This window comes from Brachycentrus maculatus, unplaced genomic scaffold, assembly GCF_059751285.1.
Source record: "Brachycentrus maculatus isolate JH-2025_06_01 unplaced genomic scaffold, ASM5975128v1 h1tg000463l, whole genome shotgun sequence".
NCBI classification, from domain to species: domain Eukaryota; kingdom Metazoa; phylum Arthropoda; class Insecta; order Trichoptera; family Brachycentridae; genus Brachycentrus; species Brachycentrus maculatus.
Genome location: NW_028281210.1, coordinates 342819 through 364505, shown reverse-complemented (window position 1 = coordinate 364505; position 21687 = coordinate 342819). Strand labels below are relative to the sequence as shown.

Genomic DNA, 21687 nt, shown 5'->3' with positions numbered 1-21687 from the left:
ATAGTAAGTGGTACAATAGTTTATAGTTTATAAAAACTACAATTATATCGCATGTAATTGATGTGAGCAATGATAATTGATAATTTGTTGTTGCTTATTAGATGTGTTAAGTATTTTTTAGGTACAGGCGCAATCTACGGTACAACCAACTTATTTAATTCTCATGAGTAGGTAGGTACTTTGAAAAACGAAAAATAAATGCGAAAAACATTCAAAGAAAACATGTTTATTTCTTTATATTTTATTGATTTGAAGGAATAATGAAAGCAACGGATAAATAAACAATATTCGAAATTCACATATATAAAATTTGCTATCTTTATTAGGTAAAGTTCTATGGCGTGTACTGTCATTGTGACTTTTGCGATATTATTGTTTTAGTTGATCTATGGTTTTCTCTGACGTCTGACATTCCGTCATCTGTCGTCGAATAAAATTCTGTATATCTGCTTTTATTATTGTACGCAAACTGGTTTATGCTAAAAAATAATAGCTTGAGCTTAACATAATTTTCAGTATTGTTTATTTTGAATAGGATCAGATAACATTTGTCTACCGTACGTCGCGGAAGTAAAGTTTTATTAAAAATGACGGCCTTTCGCATAGAAGTGATTAAAAATCACTTGTCGGGAATGAAGATAGCCCAAAATCCGTAAGTGTTTTCATATTTTATTCTGCAATTCAAAGATTTATAATAAAATTATTTTTGTTGGTCTTAACGCTGTTTAAACTTTAACCTTTTCTTATCCTCTACATTTTATTTTATCAATTGTTATCTAGCGAATAATTTTCGTAAAGACTAATGAAAAAAATGGGTGGAAGCAACGCTTGAATATAAAATTAGTTACTTATAACATTTTTCTCAGTCGATTTTTCTGCATTAATTGCCAAATTTGCCTACAATTCGGATTTTAATGAAATGAAATGAAATAACGATAAACTGTATAAAGTACGAATGCGTCAAGTTGAAAAATATAATCCTTGAAAATAATCATTATTAAAATAGTTTCCACTAAAAAAAATCTTAAATTCGTCAACATAAATCTTCCAGCAATTATTGAAAAAAACAAAGCAGCGATAATTGTTTATAGACCAAAGTCTATATTACATTATCATCAGTATGCTTTATTATCGCGCGTCATACATACGTATATATATTTTTTTAAACAAATTGTTTTAAATAAACAAATCGTCATTTGATAACACATTTTTTATGTACCACGTAGATCTTTGCCAAAGTAATATGTCGCTCACTTCTTTCATCAACGTCATTAATCAAAAAACTTGATTTTTCAGGAGATTATTTTTAAAGTTTAAAAATATAATAAAATGTATTTAAAATAAATATCGGGCCACTTATTGAACTTTTTACTGTGCAACAGATATTTTTAGGTAAAACCTGAATGTTTTTTCTCCATTTGAAAAATATTAAGGATATTTAAAAAAATAATTAAACAATACCTTTCCTTCATAATGCAAAAACAACACCTTTTTCCCTGTAGCGGTTGAATATTAAATTAAAAATATGCCGCTTTTGCTGGGATATAGTACATTTTATGGGCATTCCGAGAACATGCACAACTGAAAATTGACGATTTTTGATAAATGACATTGTTGAAAGGAATGAGCGATATGTATAACTATTTTGTCTTTAAGATTTATATTGATATCTCTACAAAAATGAAGATTTATTTTTGAGTTGGGAGTGTGGAAAACTGGGCATTTACGGGGCTTATGACCTGCAGGGGTGTGCCTTCCATTTAGAGAGAAAAGCAGTGCCTATCCTAACTTACCGGCGTGACATATAAAAAAAACAACCAGTACCTACCCTACCTTACTAAGTAGTACCTAGCTTACCTTACTATCTCTACTGCCTACCGTAATTAATTCTCTATGCATGCTACTGACGACCCGTCATTAACTGGTTTAAGTGATCACTTACAATATGTAACATTCACCACGCATAACTGACAACCTCTCTACTCAAATTTGTGAAAGTTTTATGTTTATATTGAAAAGATTAAATGGATTTTTAAATAAAAACTCATCAGGGATATCTATGGTAAAAATAAGATTTTATAGGTTGTAAACTTCATAAAATCATGAAGTGATCACTCATGGTAAGCCAGCCAATGACAGGTTGTAAGCCCTGTAATACCCAGACTTCAATATTCTCTTTTTTCAATTTAAGTTTCAAATAAATACCACAATTTCTTAAAAATCCACTGCAACACGTGTTTCAATGCATTCTGCATCATTTTCAAACACCTATGTGAAGCTAATTCTAAATTTTAAAGTTGGGTCCTTGGGACGTTGAAGGTTAAAAAGGGGTTAGGAGCGGTTTCTTATTTTTAAAGAATTAGCTACACATACGGTGTTTGAAAATGATGCGTAATACATCGAAACGCATGTCACAGTAGATTTTAAGAAATAGTGGTATTTACTAAGTAAAAATTAAATTTAAAATGGGTAGATTTTACCACAAAGTGATTGCCGAATCTATCAATGATATTCAATATTCCCACTTGAAATAGACTTCTTTCTTATTATATTTTTATATTTCTTAAGAATTTAAGAATTCTTATTATATTTTTAAAGAATAAAAGTTTCTTTGTTTTTTATACCTTCTGTGTATTATCTTACTTTGCTATTCGCTTATCTTTCATACCAACAAAAATAATTACAGTATATTTTTAATTATTTTTATCATTCACAAAGGCTTATAAAATACCTTTTATCTGTCCGCTGTAATTTTCTTTACTTTTGTAACATTTTCATTAGCAACTGACCAATTAGACAGGCGCCATGGCGTAGTTGGGTAGACGCTCGACTGCGAAACTGACATCGCGGGTTCGATTCTCGGCAATTGCATAATAAATTCAAGAAAAATTTATTTTCAATTGGTCTGGGTGTTTGTGATGTATTTTTCACATTTACCTTCCCTATCCTTACAATACTACCTGCAGATAAGCTTCTGAAAAATATAGAGACTTTGCGGGTAATTCTATGAAAAAAAAAACTAAATAGCTGTACCTGGCCACAGTTGCTGTGACGCAGACTGGTTAAATGGAATAGAAATCAAATAGAAAGCATACTTCTCTGACATGTGTTATTTTACAATGTTTGCAAAGCAATTAAAATATTCCAAATCTATGAAAACATACATGTGTCGGCTTGTGGTCCCGTGGTCAGTGTCGCGGACTCTTAAGTCAGAGTTTCTCGGTTCGAACTCACTCTACCACAATTTGATACCTTTTTCTAATAATGAGCTGCTTAGGCTCACAGAAATAGTATGAAATTGAAATATTTGTGTAAATAATAAAAAACACAAATATTTCTCTTTAAAAAAAATATATATGAAAATACACATTTTTACATATGAATTTATTCTAACGAAGCATTGTGTTAAAATTTCAACACACAATTCATGACTCTGATTAGTATACAATAAGCAATAATTAATTAATTTTTTGATATTGTGAATTGATTTTGTTTCAAGGAGACCTATCCATCATATTTTTATTATTTCAGTTCACTTTAGTACACTTTTTTCTGCATCGTGTAGAACTTATCTATTGTGTGAATGTGGAATTAAGTGTTAATGTGCATTTTATCACAAATATGCAAGACAATCCATAAAATTAATGATCAAATCGTTGTTAGTGCCTATTTAATGATTTTTTGTGTAAAACATACACTGTTTATCTTTAAAACTACAATATGTGTTTAAATTCGAAAACATTTAATGACTCAGACTCATTATGTGGTTTTTTTAGTTGTCATTTTATTATTATTATTATTATTATTATTATCATGTTTGATAACATGTTAGAACAATTGAAATTATCATTTTGTAATCATATTGACACATGTAAATTTAATACAATACTATTAGCAAAGGTATGATGATGACCTATGATAATTAAAAAATATGAATAATTAATAACACATTTTAGACAGGCATTTTTTATGATAATTATGTACATATCGCTCACTCTTTAAACAATGTCATTTATCAAAATACTTTAAATTTCAAGTGATCGTTTTTAATGTACAGAAATATAGTAAAATGTATTAAAAATAAATATCAAGCCACTTATTGAACTTTTTACTGTGCAACTGATCTTTTTAGGTGGAACCTGAATGTTTTTTCTCCATTTGAAAAATATTTAGTATATTTAAAAAAATAATAAAACAATACCTTTTCTTCAAACTGCAAAAACAACACTTTCTACCCTGTAGCGGGTAAATATGAAGTTAAAAATATGGCACTTTTGCTGGGATACAGTACATTTTCTGGGCATTCCGAAAACATGAACAACTGAAAAACGATTTTTGATACATCGCTCACTCCTTTCAACAACGTCATATATAAAAAAACTTGATTTTTCAGGAGATCGTTTTTAAAGTTTAAAAATATAATAAAATGTATCAAAATAAATATCAAGCCACTCATTTAACTTTTTACTGTGCAACTGATCTTTTTAGGTAAAACCTGAATGTTTTTTCTCCATTGAAAAATATTTTGCATATTTAAAAAAGAATTAAATACCTTTTCTTCAAACTGCAAAAACAACACTTCCTACCCTGTAGCGGGTAAATATGAAGTTAAAAATATGGCACTTTTGCTGGGATACAGTACATTTTCTGGGCATTCCGAAAACATGAACAACTGAAAAACGATTTTTGATATATGACGTTGTTGAAAAGAGTGAGCGATATGTTTTGTTAAAACCTTTAAAAAGAGATTGGTATATAAAATTCACATGAAAACATTGGATACTTCCTTCTTTTCTGACTTTGAAATGAGGCCAGCGCAGAACGTGAAAATACCCTTCCCGTCTTTAAGCATCAATTTACCGAATGGGTTAAAATACCCTTTTTATGTATTAATTGTTAAATAAAACATAGATTTTTGAGTCTACTAAGATGTAATTGAATTAATTTTTATGTATTTTTTTAACAACAAAATAAAAAAAAACCAATGTGATGATGAAATGGACTGACGGTCCTTATATAGATATACAATTCTAATGAAAATATATTAATAAAATAATATAATTTCAATAAGGATCGTCGGTCCATTTGATCTTCACATTCGTTTGAAAATGCCATAACTAGACGAAAAATTGTTACAATATTGATTTTTATGTGGTTTTTAACAATAAAATACAAGTTAATAGACTTTACAACATTTTGAGTGTGTCCAAATACTTGTTCACAAAATCTGGATTATCTCCAATTACAGGAGTTATTTTCATATTATTTTTGACATCTCATCAAAGATGAAGAAGAATATGGAAGTCTGGGCAATTACGGGGCTGACGACCGTCATAGGCTGGTTTAAGTTATTACTTTACACACGTGTAACATTCACCAATTCTACCCATTATTGACAACCACACTACTCAAATTCTTGGAAGTTCTATATATATGAACCAATTTAGAAACCTTGTTCATGAATCACTAGAACTTCACTAGAGACATCTATTGGTGAGATGTAAAGAAGCTTTTTATTAAGCAGAAACTCTTATATTAGTATGTGAGCCCCTAGAGTTCTATGTCGTCAGCCCCGTAAATGCCCAGACTTCCATATTATTCTTCATCTTTGATGAGATGTCAAAAAATAATAACTTAATAGACTCATGAAATCTGTGTTTGATTGATACATAAATTAAAATGGAGTTAGTTCTACAAATCAAACGCTAAATCAATAAAGAAAAATACCTTTCCCATCCAAAGTGTGTTAATATGTATATTTTTTTTTTTTTGAAATTTTACAGAACTGCCAATCAATTCTCTCCTTACGCTTATACGCTCGATAATGGAATTTTGACACCAGACCAGCGGACATTTTATGAACACCATGGATACTTACTTATCAAAAAATTGATTCCCGATACGTTATTGGATGAATGCAGGTAAGCTTATTATTAAGTAAATTCTCCTGATTATGACTGTGTTTTGAACATAGAACTTAACCCTTTCTGGTCCCCCAAAATTAAAAAAAAAAACCCAAGTAAAAATCTATTAATTAATTAATTAAACCATATCCGCTCCCTAGGTGGAGCATATGGAGTCCACAAACTGTCTCCAGGCTTTTCTGTCGGCTGCCAGCTCCCTTGCATCCTCCCAAGTCAGATCCGCGTCCCGAATTTCTGACGAGAACTGCCGACGAATTGTCAGCAGTGGTCGTCCTGGAGGGCGCGAACCTGATGGCTTGTAAAAGAGGCAAGCTTGATTAAGGCTCTCAGGAGGCATGCGGAGTACATGGCCAAGCCAACTGAATCGCCTATAAAAATCTATCATCATATCAGCCCGTTGAGGTCCACTGCTGGACAAAGGCCTCCCCCTTCCGCCTCCACTCCTCCCGATCCTGCGCCGTCTCCATCCACTGTCTTCCAGCAAACTTCCTGATGTCGTCCACCCATCTCATCGGTGGATGTCCTTGAGGCCTCTGGTTCCTCGGTCTCCACACCAGAACCCGTTTCGTCCATCTGTCGTCGGTCATTCTGGCTATGTGACCGGCCCATTTCCACTTCAGCCAAGCAATTTGCTCTACCAAATCACAGACCTGTGTCTGGCGTCGGATCCTATCGTTCCTTTTTTTGTCTCTTAATGTTATTCCAAGCATAATTAGCTCCATGCTCCTCTGTGCAACTTGCAACTTATGGGAGGATCGCTTGGCCAGAGTCATTGTTTCCGCGCCATAGGTTAGGACGGGTAGATAAAAATCTATAGGAGGAAAAAAAAAATTGTCCTCCGTTCCATATACTGTCAAAAATGTAAGCTTGGAATTTAAATTAATAATACCAATGATGAAAAAATGTCAAATAACATCCGACATAGGACCTAAGAGCAAAAAATCGATGTCGAATGAGATTCGACATTTGACCAGTAAGGGTTAATTATGGGTTCATTATTATTTTCATTTTGATCAATTTCTATTGTTTCAAATAGTGGTATTTACCAGGTAAAATTTAAATTACAAATGAATCGACATCACTACAAATTGATGGCCAAATCAATTATTGTAACCACTTTTCTATCTAACAATATTTTGTTTCTTTTTTATCATCTTTTACTACTGCAATGCCTGATAAATAAGCATATGCTGTCTGTATATGTTGTGAATTTCCAAATTTTACATATCGCTCACTCCTTTCAAAAACGTCATAAATCAAAAAACTTGAGTTTAAAAATATAATAAAATATATTAAAAATAAATGTCAAGCCACTTATTGAACTTTACTATGCCACAGATCTTTTTAGGTTAAACCTGAACGTTTTTTCTCCATTTGAAAAATATTTAGTATATTTAAAAAAATAATCAAACAATACCTTTTCTTTAAAATGCAAAAATAACACTTTCTGTCCTGTAGCGGGTAAATATTAAGTTAAAAATATGCCGCTTTTGCTGGGATATAGTACATTTTCTGGGCATTCCAAAAACATGCACAACTGAAATATGACGTTGTTGAAAGGAGTGAGCGATATGTAAACACTAGTTACCCCCTGGCTCGGATTTGAACTCAAGCTTATTCATGGTGTTACATTATCATAACTTCTACTTTCTTTTTTCAGGGAACGTTTTCTCGACCTTTGCAATGGTGTTGTGGATAAAGGTCACATGACTATGATGAAGGAAATACTGAAAATGGGCACCGAACTTAAAGGAGAATATCTGTACAATAAGGTAATAATAGCTTATTGGCTACGGCCACGTAGAAGGGCATAATTGACTGATTGACTAACCGATTTCGTTATATGAACATTAAAACACCTGAGAAAATGCTGAATATTGCAGACTATACAGGGTGTCCCATAATCCTACGTATTCCTTTAAAAAAAGCACTATCTTTTTATAGTAAATTAAAGGAATTTTTTTACTGTTTTTAAAATGACATAAATTGAACAAACTTTTAAAATAACTTGCCAGGTTAACGTAGTATATTTTTTTCAGAAGAGTCAAAGTCACCTAAAGATTTATTTTAAAATCATTAATCGGGCATTATATATTTTTTTCTGCCAAGGCAAGCCAGTATTGGTAATATTTCGGACTGTTAAATATAAAATAGGTATTCAGTTTTATGAAACTAAAATTAGAATTCTAAAATATGATAAATTGAAAATGTGGCACTCAAAACTGAGTTAAGGCGTAGATATTTGGGAAATTCATAAAAGTGGAAATATCGCTCACTCCTTTCAAGAACGTCATAAATCAAAAATCGTCAATTTTCAGTTGTGCATGTTTTCGAAATGCCCATAAAATGTACTATATCCCAGCAAAAGAGGTATATTTTTAACTTAATATTTACCCGCTACAGGGCAAAAAGTGTTGTGTTTGCATTTTGAAGAAAAGGTATTGTTTAATTATCTTCTTAAATTTACTAAATATTTTTCAAATGGAGAAAATACCTTCAGGTTTTACCTAAAAAGATCTATTGTACAGCTAAAAGTTCAATATGTGGCTTAATATGTATTTTTAATACATTGTTTTCTATTTTTAAGCTTTAAAAACGTTCTCTTGAAAAATCAAGTTTTTTTATTTATGACGTTCTTGAAAGGAGTAAGCGATATCTAGGAAACTAAGGCACTTTTACTGAAGTCATATTTTCTTTATTGGATGAGTCATAAGCTGGCCCTAATACCCATTAAAAGGAATACATAGAATTATGGGACACCCTGTATATAGGGATTCATTTAACCAGTTTACGACAGGTCGTAAGTCCTGTTGCTGTGAGTCTGGATACAGGCGTGGGGTTCTTCCCTTTCTCCCGAGGAAATGGCTGGTCATATAGATCATTGGTCGGCAAAGTGTGGTTCCGGAGCCGCCCGTGGCTCTTCAACCTTTTGCATGCGGCTCTAGCACAAATATTTGTGAAAAGGTTCTTCGACTTTTATTTATTTAATAATTTTTTAAAATTAAATGAATGCCCTGCAAAGCTTCTATTTTAGAAGCTTGTCTGCAGGTAAGATGGTGAGGAAAGGAAAGGTAAATATGAAAAATACATCATAAACACCCAGACCAATTGAAAATAAATCTCTCTTGAATTTATTTTGCAATTGGCATGAATTGAATCCGCGACGCCAATTTACATTTTAAAGTACAACATAATACAACTTCTAAACATTTATACATATGGCAAACTTATAGTTCTAGATTCGCCGTGCCTCTCCAAAAAAGAGACTGAGCTCTTGTGCTTGGAGAGGGACTTACACTCAAGGTTTAATGTTTAATATAATTAATGGTATAATAGTCTTTTTTTATATATATTTTTCAAGATTTATATGTAGTGGTCATTATTTTTTTTCTTAAGAATTTTTATATCTTCTATTTTTTAAATTTCTTTAGGGAGTTTATTGAAATATTTAACTCCCAAATATTTGAAGTTTTGTTGAAATTGTTAATAAATAATAAAGGTGTACTAGAATTGCAAACATATTTGGTTCTTAACATAAATTTTAACCGGATCCACGCGGCTCTCATAACCGTATGTGTTTTCACGAAACATTCCCCGTACGCGACTGACATAACCGTATGTGTTTTTACTTTACTCCAAGTTTCGAACCTCAGTTCAACTTGGAGGGATTTTTTCATGGTGTGGAACTTTGGATAAAATAATACGTCAATCCTTGGCCTTATGACATCTGTTGAAATATCTGACTAATAATTTGTAACATCACAAGGATAAATAAAAGAAAAGATCCCTGATTTTTCTTGCGGTCGGTAATTAGTCCGCGCCATAATCATGCCCTGTATCTGTCTCACTCTTGACGCTACGCATCGCCAGTGGGCAAGAGTCACACACGATGCGTGCTTTGATTTATTTATGTTACGATCTTATTTGTTTATATTACGATATATTTCAAGAATAATGTGACACGAGTGTATTATAGAGTACCAAAAAGGCACAATGAATCCCATTGAACGTTTTTGTTTAGGAAAATAAATCGTTTCTTAACTAAATACATGATAAAAGTAATCATTTGAAAAAGGGTGAAATACCGCCGCGCGGGCGTCTCTCAGGAATAAAGTGAACGTGGTTAAAAGGTTAATCGTCGTAATGTGCATATTTAGCTCTTTGGCTAATAAGTTTGCCGAACACTGATATAGATGAATGGGTTGTAAGATGAAGACTGATTTTCATTCAGGCAGTCAGTATACCGAGCCGAGCGCTCCATCCATAGTTTCGGATGCTGGTGCTTGCCGCGAGCGATGTTACGTCAAAATGCTCCGATCAGTTTCCACCTTAAGATGATTACGGACTTATTTCAGGTACAAGATATTCTTCATGATGAGGTGTTCGCCAAGTACACTGAGTATCCCCTTCTCTTGGACTATGTGGAGAGCTTCACTGGACCAGACATCATGGGGATGCACAGTATGCTGATCAATAAACCACCCGGGACCTCCATTCATCCCCCGCATCAGGTAGCTATCCAACAGAAATCGATTGAAAGTTCACAAACAAGAATGATGCTGTCAAAAGACTGAATATCATGATTTTGTGCAATTAACATCCAAACAACGTTGCATTATCCAAATGCAGTACAGAATGCACTATCAGGATTGGATAATGGCAAGGAAAAACAATTGATATTTTTTAAACAATGTATTTTAAGACCTAAGAGACGGATTCGAAATCCCCTTACAACAACATCACATTTAATAACTTGGTTATCATTTAAGCAATGTCATAAATATTTTGTTGTAATCTTTATTATGATACTTAGGAATATTTTTGCATTTTTCTTTTTAAAATATTCAAAACGCGTGATCATTATTTGGTGAACATTTGATTTCCGGTCAAATCCATCGATACCTGATCAAATGGTCCAACGGTCCGTGTCATTGTGTGTTATTTATTTATGTGTATCCAAGACATTTTATTTATTTACTTTTAATACACTGGTGTCTTATTTTGCATACAATGTGTCTTTGAGAGCACTGCAGTAAATGCGTAAGAAGAATCTCTTATCCATGGATTTACCTTGTATTTATGAGCAGAGTGCAAAAAAAATACACTGTTGTTGGGTGGTTTTGTTCATCAACCCCAAACTAAATTATACTCAGACAGTCTGCCGCCTGACCCTCAGTATACTAATCACAAGTAACCGCAAACGCAATTCTGATCTGTACAATGGTTTTTGGTGTCTCTCACGTTCTACCAAAAGTGAGCAAATAGCACGCTTATAAGCGTCTCTCGCTCTCTACCAACAGTATGTCAATGACGGTTTGAAGCGTTTCCCACAAATAAACTATATGCCAATTGTGATAAATATACATTTAAAAAAATAGATAAATTCACTTATAAAAATTTACTGAGCGCCATGACTGTGTGTGAAAGCGAAACAAACACTCAAATTTAGATTAAGTTTCACATGAACTAACATGGATCCGATGTCGAATAGGTCCTCACCCAGGTTCCTGCAACGCGCAATGAACAATAATACTTATCATCAATAACATTTAACATAAAATTATTTTGGTTTAGGATCTCCATTACTTCCCATTCCGTCCCGCGAATAAGATAGTCGCAAGTTGGACTGCGATGGAAGACGTCTTCAAGGAGAATGGGTGTCTGTATGTGGTTCCCGGTTCACATAAGGGGCAACTGTTACCTCACTCCTACCCCGAAGCAAAGGTTTGTACTCATCGACCAATATTATTGCACTGATATCAGTTGTAACAAATAAAAGGCATTATATGAAAGCGTAATTGCATTATCGATAAAATTAAGAAAGGTGTTGAGATGGTTTGGACATGTAGAATGAATGAGTGAGGAAAGAACGGTAAAAAAAAATTATGAGGCGAATGTAATTGGAAAAAAGAGCAGAGGAAGACCGAGAAAAACTTGGCACGATCAAGTATGCCAAATACTTGAAAGTGGTCAGGTTAGGAGTGGAAACAATCGGCTGATATGTATGAGGAGATGCATGAACGTGCAAGAGGCGAAGAATGTTTGCAAGGACAGAGTGGTGTGGCGTTCTATTCTCTCTGCCTACCCCTGCGGGGAAGCGGCGTGATGGTTAGTTAGTTAGTTAAATTTTATTGTATGAGAATTAGTAGTGCATGCTCTTATGCACATTCTGAGAAACACCATTTGGCATATGGCATTTCTTCTGAAAATGATCATTTTGGTTTTGATTTTTCCAGGATGGTATAGTGAATAAGGCGTACCATGGAATAATGGATAGAACCATCGCTCCCGAAGAGAAGCGAGTCTACGTGCCCATGGAAAAGGGAGACACTGTATTCTTCCACCCAATCATCGTCCATGGATCTGGGCCCAACTCCACTAACGTAAGTTATTCATATTACATACACGCATATTTCAAATTTTGACAAAGCAAATCTATTTTCACTCGGGAGGAATATTGGATTTAACATGATCCTTCAAACAAAACTTTCCTCAAAAGAGTATGGCATACATGAACGCCCTAAAGCCCTATTTATTTATAAAATGGCACTTGCACTACCATCTGTGGTTGTATTCAAACATTTAAACCATACTTCAGATTATTTTGCTGTTTTAACCATGACATTTTACTTAAAATAATATTTGTGTGATGTCATCGCAATGACGCTGTCAAAAAAACCCATGAAATAAAACATGTAAATTTAGCTTATAATCAAATTATGTCTTTAGAAATTCCGCAAGGCTATATCGTGTCACTACGCTTCAAGCGACTGCCACTATATTGAGACGCAAGGAACGACTCAAGAGAATATTGCTGCGGAAGTGGAGGAAATGGGCAGAAGAAGAGGTCTGGCTGTTGACTTCAAGGTACCATGAACCAAATGAATCAGTAGAAAAAATATTTATGTATTAATTTTTAAATCAAACACAGATTTTTTGAGTCTACTAAGTTGTATTTTACTAACAAAAACACATAAAAAAATAATATTGTGACAATTGTTTGTCGTTTGAAAATTGACAGTCTTTTGACAATTGACAGTCGTTTGAAAATGCCATAATGAGGCCAAAAAATTGCCACAATATAATTTTTTTTATGTATTTTTGTTAATAAAATACAATTTAGTAGACTCAAAAAATCTGTGTTTGATTTAAAAATCAATACATAAATTAAAATGTAGTTCTACAAATTAAACGCCAAATCATTAAATAGAAAAAATTATATTTAAAAATTCAGTACATCCAAATTTTTGGTCAGAAAAGCTGGCTTTAACCCTTGAGGGTTTCTCATAAGTACATATAGGTAGATTTTTTATGTTTTAATTTTTTTTTAATTCTTAATATCAGTCTGAAAATTCTTATTGATTGTGTTATCTTTGTTATCATCACATTTTGGCATTTACTTTTTAAAGATAATACTTTTCAAATATAAACCACAACTGCGTTTTAAAACGTCTATTTAGATCGGTATAGTGCAAATGAGTAATGTTGGCTTCTAATCCCTCAATTATGAGCATAGGGCACTGCATCGTATAGAAGCAGTGTTATCTTAATCGTTACTTACATAAAGGCAAGTTGATCACTCCTGCACTTCAGGGACCAGTCCAGGGTAGTATTAAATAAATATTAGAGTGTAAAATCATTAATATTTATTTTCACCCCCCTGGGAATTCAACCCGGGACCTCCAGCATGGTAGCTAAACACGCTGACCATTACACCACGGAGTTGGATGACCTACCCTGTATATAAATAGTGATAAAAAATTACGCAAGTTTATTTATGTTTTTTTTTAAATAGTTTTCTGAAAATAAAATCAGATTGTATGTATTCAATCCTTATTTGTTTATTTTTCAGACGCTATGGTTTCTCCGAGGAAAATGTGTTAGAGGAGAGAGGAAAGAACTTTAAAATTCTTCAGCCGAGTGATGGCATTTGAAAATATTATAATTACTGGAATTGCTTGTATTTCATTTTAAATATGTAATTATACTTGAAATTTTTATAATCCTTAATTCAAGCAGTCATATTTCAACTTTTGTGAAACATTATTAGTCGTGGCAGTCAAATTATCCTGGATCAGACAAAAAGGTGAAACACTTCCCCTTCTCCGAATTTAACCAGCAGTTGAAAGGAAAGAGTGGGAGAATTGTTTCTACTCTCTCTGTCTCATATCGCTCACTCCTTTCAAGAGATGTCATAAATCAAAAAACTTGATTTTTCAGGAGAACGATTTTAAAGTTTGAAAGTATAATATAATGTATTAAAAATAAATATCAAGCCACTTATTGAACTTTTTACTGTGCAACAGATCTTTTTAGGTAAAACCTGAAGGTATTTTCTCCATTTGAAAAATATTTCGTAAATTTAAAAAAGTAATTAAACAATACATTATCTTCAAAATGCAAAAACAACAGTTTCTGCCCTGTAGCGGGTAAATATTATGTTAAAAATATGCTGCTTTTGCTGGAATGTAGTACATTTTCTGGGCATTCCGAAAACATGCACAACTGAAAATTGACGATTTTTGATTTATGACGTATGTCCTAGACAGTCTACATAGCATGTGCAGCATAGGGAACCAGTAGTTACTTGCATATTATACCTTACATTAGGTCATGGATACTCAACCCGCGGGCCACATGCGGCCCACCAAGCTTTTAGGTGCGGCCCTAAACATATTTAATATCAGGAGTATGATTTTAAAAAATCTGGCATTCTAAATTTCGTACATTCGTTTCAACTTTGATGCACAATAGTAACACCCAAAGAGGATTGTCATTATGGTCCACATAAGATCTTATATAAGAGTGTTGCTATTGCATAAGCTAGATTTATTCCAACAACAAATATTTGATAGACATAAGTCTATCAAATATTCTATAAATTATTTTGCTATGGAACAGTTTGTTTTAAATCTCAAATTTGTTTTCTAAAGGGGAAAGTATTGATTTTTTCCTCATACCAGTAAAGTATTGCGGCCCGCGTAACTTATATATCGTAGTCATACAGGAGAAAGCGACCAAGTGCATTTTTTAACAAAAACTTGACTTAAATGGCCAAGCAAAAGTGACTTAAATGGCCCCCCTGAACATTTTACATTTTGTTAGTTGGTCACTTTCTCCTGTACGACTACGATATGTATGTGGAAAAAATATATGTTTGTGTAAAAGCCAAGTACAAAAAGAGTGATAGCTTTTAGAGAATGAAAAAAGCAAATAAACAACAAAAAAGTGCCAAAAATTACTTTTGAAAGAAATAGAGAGTTTCTTGTTAGGTAGACGACGCCGACGTAAAGTCAACTGTTTCTAGAACCTAAAAAGTTTCACTTGTAACGTGTGAGAGTCTCACGCATATTTTTCATTATACACCCTATATAAAAAAATAATGATACGTTAACTGTGGATTTGCCCACTTTTAAAATGCAAGAACTTACATACATATATTGATTTAGGATACAGACATGGCAGATGTTTTGACATTGTTTTAATTTTTTTTACGCATTTTGTAATGAAATTTATCGAGAATATTATAATTTCTTTGTACATAAATATATCTTTTTCTTTTTTCAAATTGTGGGTCCAAAAAGAATGACTCATTTTACAATGTGCACACGTTTTTCAATTACTAGTCATAGTGTAAATGTATGCCAAAGGTGTATTTTCGCATTACACTTAAATTGTTCACTTGTTACATGAGTAAAAAATACAAGACTGCCAACATGATCATTATTTTTTTATTGCCATTACTAAAAAATCTTTTAAATGCAATGTTGTGTAGTTAGGTAGGTACATACTGTTGACGGCTAAGTAGAGAATTATAAATTAAATTATTTTTTTGCCTTACCCTTTTGAATAACCTTTCTTTTTCCTCTTCCCCTCAGCTCCTTACCTGATCCTAATGCCTATCATCAGATTGCCTTGCTTTCATCAAAAACAACCTATAATTTATGTATATATCTTTTTTACTCACTGCGCTGTTTGTAAGAGCTATCTGCCCACTAGTTAAAAATTACTGTACACACTTCTTCACCACTATTGCTAGTCTGTTTTGGTGGGTTAGAAGATATTGCATCACCGAAATTAACCTGCCAATGAATGTATATTTTCTGTTCAAGATGATAAATTATTAAATAAGTAATTATGACTTTTTATTAAAAGAGTGTGCCTTATAATATAATATGTACCGTAGAACAGGGCTACTCGAACTTTGATGTGTTACTTGAGCCCAGTACAAAAATAAAATTTAGATCTGTATTTGGTCTACAATAATGAACGTATCAACATGATTCATTGTTTCCCTGACAGGTGACACTTATTGTCACGATACGTTCATTATTGTAGACCAAATACGGATTTAAATATCTTTTTTGTACTGGGCTCAAGTAACACATCAAGGTTCAAGTAGCCCCGTTCTATAGTATATTCTTTTTAAATATAACATATTTTTATTGAAATATGTATAGCCAATGTTTTACACTTTTTTATAATTAATTATAGTTAATTTAGTTAGGATTATCCAAAGGTGATGGATTGTAAGTAAGACATCAAATATAGATAAACAAAATGAATTTTATATACAATTGAACTTCCATACCATTTTTTTTAAATTGAAATCAAAATATTGAAAATATTTTTCCGTTTTCTTGTCCTTTAGTCTCAAAAAACATTCCGTTTTCTTGTCCTTTAGTCTTAAAAATTTTAAATCTATACTTATGTTTTATTGTTGCATATATATATATAGACATTACTATCTGTCATTAGAATCCTAACTGTCGATCAAACCTCCTCCCTCTACCTCCTTCCCTATTCTCCCTTCTTCCTTTGCCCTCCTCATTATCGTCTTTTGTTAATTTATGTTTCTTTTTAAATGTCAATTTGTAATTTATGTTTTTTTAAATGTTCAAGTACTATCTGCCCACTGATTGCAAACGGCTATATATGGTATCAAACGTTTTGATCAATATCACTAGTCCGTCTTTGGTCGGTTGGAAGATATTGCTTTTTAGCAATAAGCCCGCCAATGTACTTTTTATTTTCTGTACATGAAGTTTAAAATAAAAAAAAATAAAAATAAAAAAATATATATATATATATATATATATGCAGGGGCATGCATTCCATATAGGCAGAAAAGCCGTGCCTATCCTAACTTACCCGCGTGATATATAAAAATGCAACCAGTACCTACCCTACTTTACTAAGTAGTACCTAGCTTACCTTACTGCCTACCTTTACTGCCAACCCTAATTAATTCTCTGTGCACGCCACTGCATAAATGTTTATGCTACATATCGCTCACTCCTTTCAAGAACGTCATAAATCAAAAAACTTGATTTTTCAGGAGAACGTTTTTAAAATTTAAAAATATAATACAATGTATTAAAAATAAACTGAACTTACTGAACCTTTTACTGTGCAACAGATCTTTTTAAATAAAACCTAAGGTTTTTTCTCCATTCGAAAAATAGTTAGTTTATTAAAAAAAATAATTAAACAATACATTATCTTCAAAATGCAAAAACAACAGTTTCTGCCCTATAGCGGGTAAATATTAAGTTAAAAATATGCCTCTTTTGCTGGGATATAGTACATTTTCTGGGCATTCCGAAAACATGCACAACTGAAAATTGACAATTTTTTATTTATGACGTTCTTGAAAGGAGTGAGCGATATATTTTACTTTAATATGTTTTTTCTATTAATTACACTGGCCAACAATTTACAACTTTTATTTTGTAACTGGCATGAAAATACCCGATCTTTATGCACTTTGCATAGCTGAATTAAAAAACGAATGCAAAAAATATGAAGCATGTAAAATTTTTTAAAGTTTATCTTGTTATTTATGTATAAATTTATATATATACATATAATGCTATTGTATTCCATATTAATAAGTTAATATATTTCCATTGTTACTCCATAATTATCAATACTTTTTTTTAATCCCTTAGACCTTAGACTAAAACATGTCTAGATACCAACCACTATTACGGTTTCAACGTATGGGGTCCATACAAACAATAATATGACTGTAACATCAAAACTTGACGTGATACAAGCTTGTCACCATATAGACTTTGAATAAGAACGATTAACTTAGTCCAAATCAGTCATCTAAATTTCAGTTACAAAATCATTGTTGGCCAGCGTTATTATAAATATTAATACTTTTTTTATGAGGGGCATATACATGTTTCGGAGCAAAATCACAATGCCTTCTTAGTTTATTTTTTTAAATATATATATAAGTGTAATTTTTGTAAAAAAAATGTTTATATGTAAAATAAATAAATAAGAATTCAACGATTTGTTAATTAATTATTCACCCTTTTTTCTATTATACATTAACATACCTTATAAATACTTTCATATTTTTTTGTCCGCCTCCATTGTGTAATAGTCAGCACGCTCAGCTACCGTTCTGGAGGTCCCGGGTTCGATTCCTAAGGGGGGTAAAATAAATATAAGTGATTTTTTCACTGTAATATTTATTCAATATTACCCTGGACTGCTACCTGAAGCGGAGGGCTGATCACCTTTCCTTCATGTATAAACGATCAAGATAACACTGCGTTTATATGACACAGTGCCTTATGCACCATAAAATGCGGTGCGGATAAGGGTTTAAAAAAAAAAATATTGTCCAACTCCGTGGTGTAATGGTCAGCGTATACATATAATGTTTATTCAATATTACCCTGGACTGGTACCTGAAGCAGAGGGCTGATCACCTTTCCTTCAAGTGTAAACGATCAAAATAACACTGCGTTTATATGACGCAGTGCCCAATGCACCATTGGGTGCGGATAAGGGTTTAAAAAAAATCTGTTCTAAGTCAGGTGGTTAGTCTTACTGACTTTGTGTTGAGTTTCTGGGTTCAAGCTCACTCTTCCACAACTTGATTTTTTCATACTATTATGGCTTTCGCCTAAAATAGTATGAAATTTAGATGTTACTAAAAAATACACTGTATTGTATACTATTAGTTTGGAAGAATACAATTTTTTTTTTTTAGATAAATTCGTTAATGAGAAAACTGTTGTTACTAATTTATTCCGATTTAGATTATGTTACGCATGAAAATACCGTATAGATTCACAAAAAGTTTATGGAACAATTTAAAATTACGTTTTTTATGATATATTTTTTTGTCCACCTTCGTAGTGTAATGGTCAGCACGCTCGGCTACCGTTCTGGAGGTTCCGGGCTCAATTCCCAAGGGGGGTAAAATAAATATTACTGATTTTTTCACTGTAATATTTATTCAAAATTACCATGGACTGGTACCTGAAGCGGAGGGCTGATCACCTTTCCTTCATGTATAAACGATCAAGATAACACTGCTTTTATATGACACAGTGCCGTATGCACCATTGGGGTGCGGATAAGGGTTTTATTTATTATTTTTTATTTATTAATGAACTTTTTTTTCAGAAAATGTAACATTTTTTTTTTCCAAATTTTCAATGTTTTTATTCTTATGATATTTAAAAAAAATTATGTTTATCCAACTCTGTCAAAATTGAAAAATTGCGTACATAAATCATATAAACTTGCCCCCTATAACGTATTCTTTAACCTGCAAATATTGAATTCAGTACGCGACCGGCTGCACGTGGAACACGTGTTTTAAAAAGAAATATATGGGAATTTGTTTTTATTTTTTGAAAATGTATTGAAAATATATATTTATTTATTTTTCAATTTCTAACGTTTCAATAACTCTTTTCTTTTCTGAAAAAATATATTTATTTATGTCGAAGAAAAACTGTTTTTTTTCAATACAAAAAACGGCATTTTAAGCACAAAAAAAATCGATTAAGTTAAAATGTTACCTGGGTTAAAAGAAAATTTAATTTATATCGCCCTAAAATTGCGTTTTTTATGGTACATTCCAGAAAATGTAACAATTATTTTGGATGAATTTTTCAATGTGACAATTTCATAATATGTAACATTTTTTTTAAAAAACCAATTGTCAATGTAGGGATACGTTTATAAAGTTATACAAATGTATGTAAACCACATTCTTTCAAAATTGAAAAATAATGTACATTAAATCATCCAAATTCGCCCCCTTATAACGTATCCTTCTGTAAATTACTTTCGGTCCTGCCTTTATTTACGTTATTAAAATGCAAATAGAGAAAATGATGCAATATTTATCAAATAAAATAACAAACCCGACGTATTTGCCTCAAAATATTTCTAAACCACGTGAATCCAGTTCATACCATTGAAAAAGCTCGATAAAATTAGCCTTGTTAACATACTGTAAAAGTGTTTTATTAAATGTACGATGAAAATATCACAACGCGTTCATATTGAGACCTTTCTACTTTTAAGTCGAATTTAGTCATACGATTTTCCACTTATTTGAGCAGTGGAAATTGGGTTTATATTAGTTTTCTCAAGTTAGGGTGACAAAGACCTATTGATTTCCTGATGCCTATTTAAAAAAGATAGGTAAATAAAAACTATATTTTTCGACAGCTCATCATAGATGAAGAAGAATATGGAAGTCTGGGTATTTACAGGGCTTACGACTGTCACAGGTCTGGTTAAGTGATCACTTTACACACGTGTAACATTCGCCAATTCTACCCATGATTGTCAACCATATTACTCTAATTTTTTACTTCTATTGTAGATATATTGATCAAATTCATAAGACAGTATGCTTGAGTTCACAATAGCTATCTATTGTGGGATGAGGAAAGCTTTTTACTAAGCAGAGAGCAAATTTCCATTTATGTGAGGTCCGAAACCATGATTTTATTCAAGTACTTGGAAAACGCATGAAATCGTTTTTGTTTTGAGAAAATCGTGTTGTAAATAAAATCTAACTAATTTTTATTATAAAATTTAAACTTTATGATTTTCCATTTTATTAACATTTTTGTTTTTTCTTGTTTTAAATGATTTTATAAATGAATTATAATGTCCGTGCGTTTATTATTATGTATTATGTTGATTTAAAATATAAAGTGATTAAAAATATATATATATATATATATTTTTTTGTTTAAAAATTTAAGAAATTTTCCATGTGTAAAATTGTATACCTAGCATACATTTTGAAGAGATAAAAAAGATGGTATATTATTGCGATGATTTATTTTTATGTTCGCGTTTTCATATTTTCAATTTATTTTTGCGTAAATAATATGTCACATATTTTATTTTTATGATTTATTTATTCACACACACAAACACACCCATATAAATATATACGTATAATGTTTATTCAATATTACACAGTATTGGTACCTACCTGAAGCGGAGGGCTGATCTCTTCCTTCATGTGTTAAAATGATCAAGATAGTACTGCGTTTATATGATGCAGTGGCCTATGCACCATCGGGCGCGGATGACAGCTTTTATTAAAAGAAAAAAATATTTCCGTTTCTATTATATACAAAAATAATTAAATTTCATACTATTTCTGTAATTCTAAGCGGCTCATTATTAGAAATAGGTATCAAATTGGGGTAGGGTGGGTTCGAACCCAGAAACTCAAGAGACCACAATCCGACAATTATTACATTATTGACTGAAAGGCCATAAAACCGTCAGTGCGCAGTGGGCAGCGTACTAACTGATCGAATCGTACTAAATGTTTTCAGTATTTCTTTCAGCTACAGCAGTCCCGAGTGTGCCGCGTCACGTGGTCACCCCCGCTCCCCGCTATCCCCAGTCCTCCGGGCGCTAGTGCTAGCTATTTGCCACTTCCCTCCTCCCCTCCTTTCCCCCCTCCGGCGCT

At 32.2% G+C, this 21687-nt stretch overlaps 1 protein-coding gene across 1 annotated transcript; it reads left to right on the top strand.

Moving 5' to 3' along the window:
- Window positions 1-315: 315 nt before the first annotated feature.
- Window positions 316-16059, top strand: LOC148302302 (phytanoyl-CoA dioxygenase, peroxisomal-like). Its single transcript, XM_088271823.1, has 8 exons — window positions 316-652; window positions 5784-5921; window positions 7585-7696; window positions 10280-10435; window positions 11499-11648; window positions 12161-12307; window positions 12654-12791; window positions 13777-16059. Exons 1-8 carry the CDS (start codon window positions 588-590, stop codon window positions 13828-13830), a joined length of 960 nt encoding a protein of 319 aa, XP_088127949.1. The 5' UTR covers window positions 316-587; the 3' UTR covers window positions 13831-16059.
- Window positions 16060-21687: the final 5628 nt, after the last annotated feature.

Excerpts from the sequence above, each read along its gene's own strand:
- LOC148302302 (XM_088271823.1), top strand. The coding sequence starts at position 588 with ATGACGGCCTTTCGCATAGAAGTGATTAAAAATCACTTGTCGGGAATG. Across the intron at positions 5,922-7,584 it reads ACGTTATTGGATGAATGCAG|GGAACGTTTTCTCGACCTTT; the intron begins GTAAGCTTATTA and ends TTCTTTTTTCAG. Across the intron at positions 12,308-12,653 it reads CTGGGCCCAACTCCACTAAC|AAATTCCGCAAGGCTATATC; the intron begins GTAAGTTATTCA and ends TTATGTCTTTAG.